Genomic DNA, 12270 nt, shown 5'->3' with positions numbered 1-12270 from the left:
ACGGGTTTTTGCTGTGAAACGACGGCAAAACTTTGGCACAAGTTTAGAGGGGCTCCCAGATTTGGGGGTTCGTTGTTAAGGAAGCTTTCCCCAGCCCCCTTTGCAGCTGCAGAGTTGGGAGAAAGATCAAGGATTCAGAACCGAGTCCCACAAAAGGCACCACCCCTCTAAGGAACTCGTTTGAAGCAGGACACTGAGACGGCTGTCAAGCGGGTTGGGAAACAACACTTTACCATCAAGACTTAGCAAATGAAACAAGGAGGACCAGTTTCGTTTTCTCGGCCTTGGCCAACGTCGAGAAAGTCAGGAGAAATCTCTCTCCCCCCCCCTTGAAGAAACAAAACCGGTAACAGGAACCTCTCCAAGCCGCAGGCTTCGTTTTCCGTCTCCAGCTCTGGCGACCCCAGCGGTACAGTCCAAGTTGTCCATGGCCACAACTGCTTCCTCAGCCCACGTCCCACCGATGCTTCTTAGTCCTAGCACCAAGCGCCCCGGCAGTGCCCAAAGAGGGTGTTTAAGGGGGGAACCGCTCCTGCCTGAGGTGGGGGGCACCGCCAGGCTCCGCCCGCATCTTCACCCTGCCCCACTGGCTCCGGAGAGGCCTCTGCCCCGAATGGCCGTCCAGCCAGGGATCTCCGCCTTCGTGGAGCCTTTGGTGCCCGACAAGGTGCTGCTTGCGAGTGAAGCTCTTCTGGCACAGTGGGCACTGGTAGGGCCTCTCGCCAGTGTGCAGACGCCCGTGCGTGGCGAGGTGCTCCTTCCGGATGAAAGTTTTCCCGCACTCGCCGCAGGCGTACGGCCGCTCGCCCGTGTGGATCATCTGGTGGCGCAGGAAGTTGGAGTGGTGGTTGAAGCTGCGCCCGCACTCGCCGCAGATGTAGGAGCCCCCCTTCCCCTCCAGGCCCGCCGCGGCCGCCGCGTGGGTCCGCTGGTGCAGGCGGAGGTTGATCTTCAGCCGGAAGCTTTTCTTGCACTCGGAGCAAGTGTGAGGCCGCTCGCCCGAGTGCCACAGCCGGTGCTTGCTGAGACTCGCCTGGTGAGGGAAGCAGCGCCCGCACTCGGGGCAAGGGTACGCCTCGCCCCCCGGCAGCAGGCTCGAGGCGGGGCTTCCTCCGGGTTCGGGGGAGGCTCGAGGGTGGGTCCGCTGGTGCAGGGCGCGCTGCTCCTCGTATAGGAAGCTCTTCCCGCAGTCGGCACAGACGTACGGGGCCTCGCCGGGGAGGGCCCCCTCGGGGACGATGATGGTGGTGAAGTCCGCAATGTCGCTCCCGCACACGGCGGGCTCCTCCAGGCCGCCGCCGGACGTCTGCCCGTCCACGCACGCCAGGCCTTCCTCGGGGAAGTGGAAAACAGCCTGGTCCAAGGCCTCTGGCAATGTGCTGTACTGCCCTAGGTCCCCAGGCTTCATCTCTGGCCTGGCAGGCGCCTGAGCGAAGAGGGTGGGATCTGTAGGGAGAGGGAAACCAGATCAGAGCTGGAACGAGTTTGGGAAAATAAAATAATTTTCCACCTAGTCCAACATTCTTTTCTCGCAGTGGCCAACCAGATGCAAGCAGGATTCAAACACAAGAGCCCTATCTCGTCCTGCGGTTTCCAGCAACTTGGACAAAGTGATCCCGGCTAGTAGCCATTGATAGCATTTTCCTCCTCCGTGAATCTGTCCAGCCCTCTCTTAAAGCCATCCAAGTTGGTGGTCCTTGCTGCATCCTGCGGGAGGGAGTTCCACAGTTTAACAATGCACTTTTTATCTGCCACAATTCTTCCAACAGCCGGCTTCATTGAATGTCCAGGAGATCTAGTCTTATGAGAGATGGGAATATCAAGGGCTGTTGCACAGAAGAGGGAGCAAATGTGTTTTCTCCTGCTCTGGAGGGTAGGACTTGAACCCATGGCTTCAAGTTTCAAGAAAGGAGATTTCGACTAAACATCAGGATAAACTTCCTGACAGTAAGAGCTGTTTGACAGTGGAACAGTCTCCCTTGGGATGGGGGTGGGCTCTCCTTCCTTTGAGATTTTAAGCAGAACTTGGATGACTACCTGTCATAGATGCTTTGGCTGAGATTTCTGCATTGCAGGGGGTTGGACTAGATGACCCTTGGTGTGCCTTCCAACTCTACAATTTTATGATTCTATGCTCTATCCATTTTCTCCATGCCACGTATAATTTCATAAGGATCCACCATGTCACCTCTTACTGGAGAGGGCTCTTGTGTTCGAATCCTGCTTGCAAGTTTCCCGGTAGAGGGATCTGTTTGGCCACAGAGAGAACAGGATGCCGGGACTAAAGACGAGCTGGTAAAATCGGCAATGATACACTGGACATAATATTGAAATGTGTGCACAGGAGAGATTGTGGAAAAAAGATTTAAAATTTACATCATGTTATCCACTGAAAGAAAATTGTATGAAAATGATACAGAGGTGGTATCTGACGCCTAGCAAAATTGTATATATCAGAGACAGATTCCTGCTGGAAATGGAAGGAAAAAGAGGGTACCTTCTACCTACCATATATGGTGGACGTGTAAATTAGCGAAAGACTAATGGGAGATGATTTATAATGAAATGGGAAATAAATGTTGAAAAAATCTTTCATTAAAAACCCCCAGAAAAACTAGCTAAGATGTATAGAATGAGCAGTAAACCGTGCTGGAAATGTAAGGATAAAGATGGTGAATTTTATCATATGTGGTGGACATGCGAAAAAGTAAAAATATTTTGGGAAATGATATATAATGAACTGAAAAAGATCTTTAAGTATACCTTTCCCAAAAAAACCTGAAGCCTTTCTATTGGGATTAATAGGAGAGGAGACTGCAAAAGGAGATAAAAAATTATTTATGTATGCTACAACCGCGGCTAGGACTTTATTAGCCCAAAAAATGGAAAATACAGGAGTTACCGACTATTGAGGAGTGGCAGACGAAGATGATTGACTAGGCTGAGTTAGCGAAGTTGACCTGTGGGATCCGGAACCAGGGAGAGGCAAAGTTCCAAAAGGAGTGGAGTAAATTTGAGGACTATATGGAGAAGAACTGTAGAAGTTTAAAGACACTTGCAGGACTGAAATAAATCCTACGAATTGGCTTTAAATAGTAGGACTAAAAGAAACTGCGATATCGGAGCGGGAAAGAAAACCGAATGATGGGAGGAAGTCAAAGCTCGGAAGAGCAAAACGAACTAAAACAGAAGATAAAACAGAACAGAAGATAAAATGCAAAAAATTATGTTTTGTGTTTGTTGTTGTAGTTGTTATTTGTTATTTTTGTTTGATGTTGTTAAATTGGAAATTTAATAAAAATTATATATATATTTTTTTAAAAAAACCTTTTCACTAGCAATAATCAGTGTACGTATAAGTACCAAAAGACGAGATAAATTTATTCATGGCGCCTCTGGTGATTTATGCCCAGAGACCAGGGAGAAAAAACCTTTAAGAAGGAATAGGGAAAACAGGTGGAATATCTGAAAAACTATTGTAAACAGCTTAAAACGTTAGCAGGGTTAAAATAATCGGAGCAGAAATGGAAAAAGTAGAGTAGAAAATGGCATAAAAAGAATAAGGAGGAATCAGAATATGCAGCAGGGGGAAAAATGAAAAAATGAAATTAACCATAGATGGGGGGGAGGGAAGTCGTTATATGAATTCATAATTGGTGCAAATGCTGTTAAATTGATAAATTGAAAATTGTGTGTGTGTGTGTGTGTACTTCCTGGCCAGAGTACCCCGGTCCAATTCTAACAGCTGAATGCACTTTGCAGCTGCTGTCTCTTAAAAAAAATTGTTTAATTAATTTTCCAATATTTACTCAATATTACCACAGTTTTGCCAACTGTACAGATTCCAATTAATATCAAAATAATTCCAATTAATCCCAAATTTATGCAATTTAATCAAAGTGGTTTCCTGCGCTCCTTGATCAATGTTTTTTTTGTCCAGTTCTTATATTGCTGTGGTTCATATTTTTATTAGCATCTATGTGCTACTGCTGTCTCTAGCCGGCTGATGCCCTGAGCCTGCACAGGAGGTGGGATCAGCCACAGGGACATTCTGCCGAGAGGGGAAAAGGTGGGTCTGGATCCCATTCGGAACTCACCTGGGCTTTCGTCCGGGGGCGCCCCCCTTTCTCCCGAATCCCACTCGCCCACCACCGAAGGGACAATTTCCCGCTGGACAAGAGAGACGTTGTCATTTGTGGGTGCAGGGAATTCTGCGCGCCAAGAAGGAAAAGGGCATTAATTGATTTCCCATCCCCATTAGTCGTTTTTTTTGCTCAAAGCAACTTACATTTCAAACGAATTTTTTTAAAAAAGAATATAAACTACAATCCTGCTTAAAAACAGATTAAACATCCCATACACACACACAAAAAGACAACAGATAATTAAAAGCCAATGACCTGATGAAAATGGAATGTTTTCGCCTGCAGCCTAAAGATATGTAATGATGGCGCCAGGTGAGACTCCCTGGGAGAGCATTTCACAAACGGGGAGCTACCACTGAAAAGGCCCCGTTCTCGTGTTGCCTCTCCCCGGACCTCTCGTTTGAGCGATCACATGAAGGAGGGCCTCGGATGACAATGAATTTTATCCCAGGATAAATCTTCTGTCAATGGCAGACCACACTAGTAAGGTGACAGATTATTTTATATCAAAATCTTCAATTCCAAGCAAGGGAAACCAAAATGCTCCGCTAAGACCTACGCTAATAAGATGCAGCAAGAGTTGGGAACCTTTGTCAGTTCATGGCCTGCATTTCCTTCTGGTCAACTATGCCAATGAATCTTTATTGAATTTCAAAATTTCTTTTAACAAATTAGCATCAGATTTAGTACCAGATTTAATACATAATTCAAAAGTCAACTTCCCACCATTCTAACCTGCGTTCGACTTCCAAAATGTTCAGAAACCAAAAGTGCGGCTTCTGATTGGCTGCAGGAAGCTCCTGCTGCAGCCAATTGGAAGCCCTGTCGGACGTTCGGCTTCCCCCCAAAAGATCGAAAACCGGAACACTCACTTCCGGTTTTTTATCGTTCGGGAGCTGAAACGTTCGGCAACTAAGCCGTTCAAGATCCGAGATACGACTGTATACTATCTTTTCCATCTGCTGCTTGTGATTTAGTCCTGCTCGCAATTCCATTTAACATATAACATTCCAAATTGTCCAAAAAGGGAATTTAATCTTCTGGACAACTATTCCAGGGTCACATGGCAGTGGTGGGCGGGGCCAGAGGCAAAAATGGGTGGAGTCAGAATTCAAGGACACCTTTTGGGCAGACAGAAAGACAGAAGGGTTGGGAGGGAATCTGGCCAAGGGAGAGAATTGGGGGCCAGAGAGAGAGGCCTGGGGGCCGTTATGGAAAGGCACGTAGACTTGTTGCTGCCTCTTGACGCCATTTGAGTTGGGAAAGAGGAAGCCGGCAGCTCACCAGTCTGGGATCAATGAATACACACACATTCTTTACCGTGTTTCTCACATTTTAAGACATGTCTTATATTTATTTTTTCTCCAAAAAAACACCCCGAGGCTTATTTTCAGGGGATGTCTTATTTTTTTGTTAAGCTTTTTAATTTTTTACCGGTATTAAGCTTTCAGAGAGTTTTGCTGGGTCGGGCTCGGTGCGGCGCGCGCTGCTGCCCTTGTCGGCTCCCGCTGGGTCGGGACTCGGCGCTGTGACATCAGCAAGGCCGCGAGGGCGGTACTGTCACCTGGGCAGCCCGGGATCTCCATACACGTGGCCCACTCAAGACATTAAAAACAGCAGCAGCTGGAGGGGCTTTGCCCAGCCACTACTTTTAAAACTCACAGGGCAGCGCTAAACCAGAATGGGGTGCCTATCTCGGGGTGGCTTTCTCCCCCTCCCAGGCTCCTACCTTCGCATCTCCTTCGGCGCTGTTGCTTTTTGCACGCAAACCAAGCTCCGCAGTGCTGGGTGGGGGCGAACTCAAAAGCAGAGCCAACAAACCAGCACCAGAGCTTCAAGCCGGCGCTCTCTCTATGGCACAAGCATAGAGGCTGCTGCCCCATCGGAGCCTAGAGCGGATTGGTCAAACTCCGCTTCCGGGTTGCGTTTCCTTACCGTAGAAACCCGAGGCGCGGCGACCCGGAAGTGCTTGCGGGACCAATTCCGGGTCGCCGCGCCATGGCTGCGCTGGGAGCGTCGGGGGCTTGCAGGGCGGGAGGGTCGCTGTGGCTTCACTGCTCCAGAGGCAGCACCCGCAGGGACGCTGCGCCGCGTGGGGATGGCGGGGCCTCCCGCTGGACCCGGCAAAGACAGCAGCGCGCGCTGCGCCAAGCCCCGACTCAGCGGGACCCGGCAAAGACAGCAGCGTGCACTGCGCGGAGTCCCGACTGAGCGGGACCCGGGAGAGACAGCAGTGCTCGGCGAGGTGCGCGCTGCAGAAGCGCCATGCAGGCCTGCTCCCACCACTAACACTATGGTACCCCAGCATGTCTTATTTTTGGGGGATGCCTTATATTTTATTGCCTCCAGAAAATCGTGCCATGTCTTATTTTATAGGCACGTCTTAAAATATGAGAAACACGGTATTACGGTCCAAAGACCCACAAAAAAAAACAATTTCGAAAGCAAGATGCAGCAGGAATACAAACATTCCACGGCAGTCACTATATTTTATCCAGAGCATGTTGGTTTCTAATTCTTATTACCTCCAAAAGAAATTTTGCCACAGCCAGGGCAATATCATTTGTCTTATCTTCAAGAAGATACTTGAGGTTGGAGGCTTCAGAACCCCCAGGTAAATTTACCAAGAAGGGTTTAATTTATTGGTTCCATGATTTCCCCCCCCTTCCCAACTCTCTTAACCCACCTGGGCCGATGCTCCTGGGAGCCTCTTCGTCCTCAGCTGCCTGCTCCGGCCCACGTTCAATCCGGGTCAGCAGGTCAGGTTTGGCAATGGCGTAATCTGAGGAGGAAGGGAAGAAAGTTTCTAGCCCTCATGTTTACTGACAAAAACCTGGCAACATCCAAGCGAGGCTCCAAAGGACTTGCCATGACCCAAGCAAGGGCTAGTGTTGACTACTAGCCGTAATGGCTCTGCTCTGCTGCCACAGTCTGTGGGGAACCTGCAAGCAGGATTCGAACACAAGAGCCTCTCGCCTCCTGCGGTTCCCAGCAACTGATATTCAGAAGGATTGCTGCCTACAGCCGTGCAGGGAGAGCATAGCCAATCATGGATAGGAACAATCAATAGCCTGCGCCTCTTCCATGAATTTGTCAAATCCTCTTCTACAGCCCTCCCAAGTTGGTGGCCATCACTGCCTCCTGTGGCAGGGAGTTCCACAGTTTAACCCAGCTCTACCTCTCTTTTAAATCAGAACCAGTGAAGGTCCTGTGTGAGTGCCTGGAGGCGGTTGGAGGATGGATGGCAGCTAATGGATTGAGGTTGAATCCTGACAAGACAGAAGTACTGTTTGTGGGGGACAGGAGGCGGGCAGGTGTGGAGGACTCCCTGGTCCTGAATGGGGTAACTGTGTCCCTGAAGGACCAGGTGTGCAGCCTGGGAGTCATTTTGGACTCACAGCTGTCCATGGAGGCACAGGTCAATTTTGTGTCCAGGGCAGCTGTCTGCCAGATCCACCTGGTACGCAGGATGAGACCGTCCCTGTCTGTGCATTGTCTCCCCAGGGTGGTGCATGCTCTGGTTTTCTCCCGCTTGGACTACTGCAATGCGCTCTACGTGGGGCTACCCTTGAAGGTGACTTGGAAACTGCAATTAATCCAGAATGCGGCAGCTAGACTGGTGACTGGGAGCGGCCGCCGAGACCACATAACACCGGTCCTGAAAGACCTACATTGGCTCCCAGTACGTTTCCGAGCACAATTCAAAGTGTTGGTGCGGAACTTTAAAGCCCTAAATGGCCTCGGCCCAGTAGACCTGAAGGAGCGTCTCCACCCCCATCATTCTGCCCAGACACTGAGGTCTAGCTTCGAGGGCCTTCTGGCGGTTCCCTCGCTGCGAGAAGCCAAGTTACAGTGAACCAGGCAGAGGGCCTTCTCGGTGGTGGCTCCCGCCCTGTGGAACACCCTCCCATCAGATGTCAAAGAGGAAAAACAGCTACCTGACATTTAGAAGACATCTGAAGGCAGGCCTGTTTAGGGAAGTTTTTAATGTGTGACATTTTAATGTATTTTAAATCTTTGTTGGAAGCTGCCCAGAGTGGCTGGGGAGACCCAGCCAGATGGGTAAGGTACAAATATATTATTATTATTATTATTATTATTATTATTATTATTATTATTATTATTATTATTATTATTATTAACAACTAGGTGCTGCGTTAATAAGGATTTCTTTCGGAATGCCCTGAATCTCCCGACAACCGGCTTGATTGCTTTAGGGTTCTCTTTACCCAGCGAGACCAGAGACTCGTAGTTCCCTTTCATGACGTTTTTGTAGAGCTCCCTCTGGTCTCCGTCCAAGTTCCCCCACTCTTCCTCCGAGAAGCAGACAGAGACCTCATCAAAGGTCACCGGCACCTGGGAGGGCATGTAAAACAAATGAATGAATGAATGGTTTTGTTTTTTTCATTACACCTGTGACAACACCATTACTTTGAAATACAGTATTTATTTCACAACAACAATTTTATTTATATGCTGCCTACCTGACTGGGTTTCCCTGGGCAGCTTCCAAGCAAAATATGAACAGCATCAAACATCAAAAAACCTCCCCTTTCTTGCATTCCTATCAGGGGTGGTACGTGAATCATAGGACCATAGAATCCTAGAGTTGGAAGAGACCACAAGGGCCATCCAGTCCAACCCCCTGCCAAGCAGGAAACACCATCAAAGCATTCTTGACATATGCCTGTCAAGCCTCTGCGTAAAGACCTCCAAAGAAGGAGACTCCACCACACTCCTTGGTAGCAAACTCCACTGCCGAACAGCTCTTACTGTCAGGAAGTTCTTCCTAATGTTTAGGTGGAATCTTCTTTCTTGAAGTTTGAATCCATTGCTCCCTGCCCGCTTCTCTGGAGCAGCAGAAAACAATCTTTCTCCCTCCTCCATATGACATCCTTTTCTATATTTGTGCCTCTCCTGCTCCTCACCGAATCCCCGCAACACCCCTGTGAAGTAGGATGGGCCGAGAGTGAGTGGCTGGCCCAAGGTCACACCCAGCCAGTTTCATGGCCCAGTGCAGATTTGCACCCCCATCTCCTAGGACTCCCTCGGAAGGTTGGATGGTCACCTGTCACAGATCCTTTAGTTGAGATTCCAGCATTGCAGGGGGTTGGACTAGAGGACCCTCGGGGTCCCTTCTAACTCTACAATTCAAGGTGCTGCCCAAACACCCTGAACAATATTATTATTATTTACTAAATTTGCATACCACGCTTCATCTGTAGAGCTCAGGGCGGATCGCAACGTAAAAATACAAGATAAAAGCACAAAATGCCCCATAAAAACAAGGACAAGAACACAAAGCAATAACTTCTCCTCCCACAAACAGAGTTAAAAGGCCCATTCAAAAGTACTGGTTTTGACCGATAAAGCCTTAAACGGCTCAGGACCGCAATACCTCAAAGGCTGCCTCTTTCCATATGAACCTACCCGGACCCTGAGATCATCTTTTGAGGCCCTCCTTCGTGTGCCCCCTCCTTGAGAGGTTCGGAGGGCGGCAACATGAGAACGGGGCCTTCTTTGCTGTGGCTCCCCATCTGTGGAATGCTCTCCCCAGGGAAGTTTGCCTGGCGTCTTCATTATATACCTTTAGGCACAGGCAAAGACGTTCCTTTTTAACCAGGCCTTTGGTTGATCTGATGGACATCCTATGCCCTTTTAAAATGTGTTTTTTTGTGGGGGGAGGGGACTATTGGGCTGTTGTTTTTATTTTTATTATGTATTTTGTGGTTTTATACCTTGATTTTATTCTGTGAACCCCAGGTATAGGGCGGTATATAAATTTAATAAACAAAACAAATGCTAACCAGCCATGGCCTGGTTGAAAGAGGAAGGAAGGTGCCAGGTGAGCCTCCCTGAGAAGAGCATTCTCCAAACGGGGAGCCACTGCAGAAAAGGCCCTGTTCTTGTGTTGCCACCCTCCGGACCTCTCAGGGAGAGAGGATGTAGAGAAGGGGCCTCAGATGACAATTGCAGGGTCCAGGTTGGTTCATATGGAGCAGGTTAACTCAAGCCACACTGGCTCTCTTGTGCTAACCCAATAAGGCAAAGGACTGTTGACTTGGGGAACTCCCCGCAGCAGGAAAGTGTATATATATAGCTCTTCCTCTGGATTAAGATCTACCTTTGTGTGAATCCTCCCTGCTTACCTTGGGGGTTTCCCCCCTGGATCCCGGGGGGAGGCGGAGGATCCAGAAGTTGCGGTTCTTGAGCAGGTTCTCCATGTTCTCCAGCCTCCTCTGGAGCTGCCCGTATTCCTGGATGAGGGTCCCCAGCGCATCCAGGTGGTGGCTGAACTCTGCCATGGCTTTCTCCGTCCCGGAGAGCTTCTTCTCGGCCTGTCCCGCCCTCCGCTCCAGCGTCAGCAGCCGCCCTGCGTGGACGTCCACCTTCCTCTCCACCGCTTGCATGGCGGCCACCACCGTCCAGAGGGAGATCTCCGCGGCTTGCGGGTGGGTGGCACTGCCGCTGCTCCGCTTGGGGAGGAAACAAGGGTGCACCGGGGTCGGCTGCAGGGGTCCCCTGCCCCACTCTAAGCCCTGCTGGCAAGGACAGGAAGGAAAGATGCTCAGAGGCAGGGGCAGAATCAGTTACGAAAAGGGCAACAAGGGTGTCAGAAGTGTTCTTCATCTTCTTAAACTTTTTCCTCTCTTTTAAATCTTTTTCTATTCCCTTTTCTCTATCTCTTCCTTTCCCTTTTTCACCTTTAAATTACTGCTTTGTTTTGGACAAAAGAAAATACATTTCATAATAATCTTAGTATTTTTCTTTACAAACCCTAATTTAAAATAAGAAGAAGAAGAGTTCAGGCTTTTAAGAATTTGAATATTTAAAGGGCTGTCTCGTGGAAGAAGGAGCAAGCTTATTTTCTTCTGCTTTGTGCAGGGGACCTAGACCAGTGGAGCCAAATCCAAATCTTTAAGGTCCCACAGGTGGCTTTTCAGCAGTCTAGGCCGGCCTATCCAGACATGTGCAATGTTGACAGTGCCTATAATCTACTCTTTAGCTTCTTGCTGGTTTTCATTATCATTCGTTTGAATGTTTCAAAGAGCTGTTTTTTAAACTGTCATTCACTGAAATGTCAATGTTTTATTGCTCCTGTGAACATTTTTGAGGTTTAAATTACCAATCGAGTGGAATATAAATCTTGCGAAATAAATACTGCAAATAAAAACCAGCTGTTAGTTTATGTTGCTACTACACTTATGAATGAGAGCCCATTTCTAATTGAAAGAAAACGAGTGCCCCCCAAAAGGAGCCCCCACTCGCACACTCAGCCCATGCCAAGGAGCCGCCAGCAGCAGCCACCCGGCGCTTTGTGCATGCTCCGCAGAAAGCGCAAAACAACCCCCAGAAACGGAGAGAGGGGTGGTGGCAACGCAGGGAAGACCTCCCTCTCCCGGATCATTCCCCCAAACGCGCGCGCCTCTGGGATCGTGCAGAGCGCGCGCCCCTGCCCCTTGCAATCCAGGAATGGAGGAGGGCGGGGCGCGGGATTTCCCCGCAAACCTTGAGCCCCGGAGCCTTTTTTTTCCCCTCTCCCCCCCCTCCATCCCGCAATCCGCTTATTTGAAAGGAAAATTAACCCCTTCCTCCCCGCCCTACCTGCGCAGGAGGATCCCATTCAGCAGCCATCGCGCCCCTGGGGAGGCAAGCAGGCAGCAGGTGGGTCGGATCCGTCCGGAGAAGCCGCCGGAAAGGAGGAAGGAAGGAGGGAGGGAGGGAAGGAAGGAGGGAGGGAGCCCCGGAATCAGAAGGTGGAGGAAGGCGGCGAGGGGTCCGCCGTCCGCTGGGGGCAGAAGGGAAGAGGAGGAGCCGCGCACCCGCAGCAAAGGCAGGCGAGATGAAGCCAGGCGGCGCCCGCCGACTCCATCCATCCTCCTGCGGGAGGCAGCGCAGACCATAGCTGCCAAGTTTTCCCTTTTCTCGCGAGGAAGCCTATTCAGCATAAGGGAAAATCCCTTAAAATAAGGGGTAACTTGGCAGCTATGGCGCAGACGCAGTCCCCACCTGGGTCGGGGAGGGGGGGGAAATCAGCCAGCCCCAGTGGGCCCGGCAAGCGGAAGCACTCTGCACATGCTCGGGAGGGGTGCACCCCTGCTTTCCCAGTAGAATGGGAACCCCA

At 49.8% G+C, this 12270-nt stretch overlaps 1 protein-coding gene across 2 annotated transcripts; it reads right to left on the bottom strand.

Annotated features, from left to right (window-relative positions):
- Positions 1-205: 205 nt before the first annotated feature.
- LOC148684327 (zinc finger protein 783-like) lies at positions 206-11945 on the bottom strand. Of its 2 annotated transcripts, none has more exons than XM_088653980.1 (6): positions 11751-11945; positions 10295-10687; positions 8375-8501; positions 6832-6927; positions 4098-4211; positions 206-1446 (listed from the first exon to the last, which is right to left on the bottom strand). In XM_088653980.1, exons 1-6 carry the CDS (start codon positions 11778-11780, stop codon positions 515-517), a joined length of 1692 nt encoding a protein of 563 aa, XP_088510106.1. In that variant the 5' UTR covers positions 11781-11945; the 3' UTR covers positions 206-514. The 2 variants fall into 2 exon arrangements, with proteins under 2 accessions (XP_088510106.1, XP_088510105.1); XM_088653979.1 differs by having other exon boundaries at positions 10295-10684; positions 11751-11926.
- Between the last annotated feature and the right edge of the window lie 325 nt (positions 11946-12270).

This window comes from Zootoca vivipara, chromosome 11 (assembly GCF_965207765.1).
Source record: "Zootoca vivipara chromosome 11, rZooViv2.hap1.1, whole genome shotgun sequence".
Classification (NCBI taxonomy): domain Eukaryota; kingdom Metazoa; phylum Chordata; class Lepidosauria; order Squamata; family Lacertidae; genus Zootoca; species Zootoca vivipara.
This window is presented reverse-complemented; position numbering and strand designations above follow the sequence as displayed.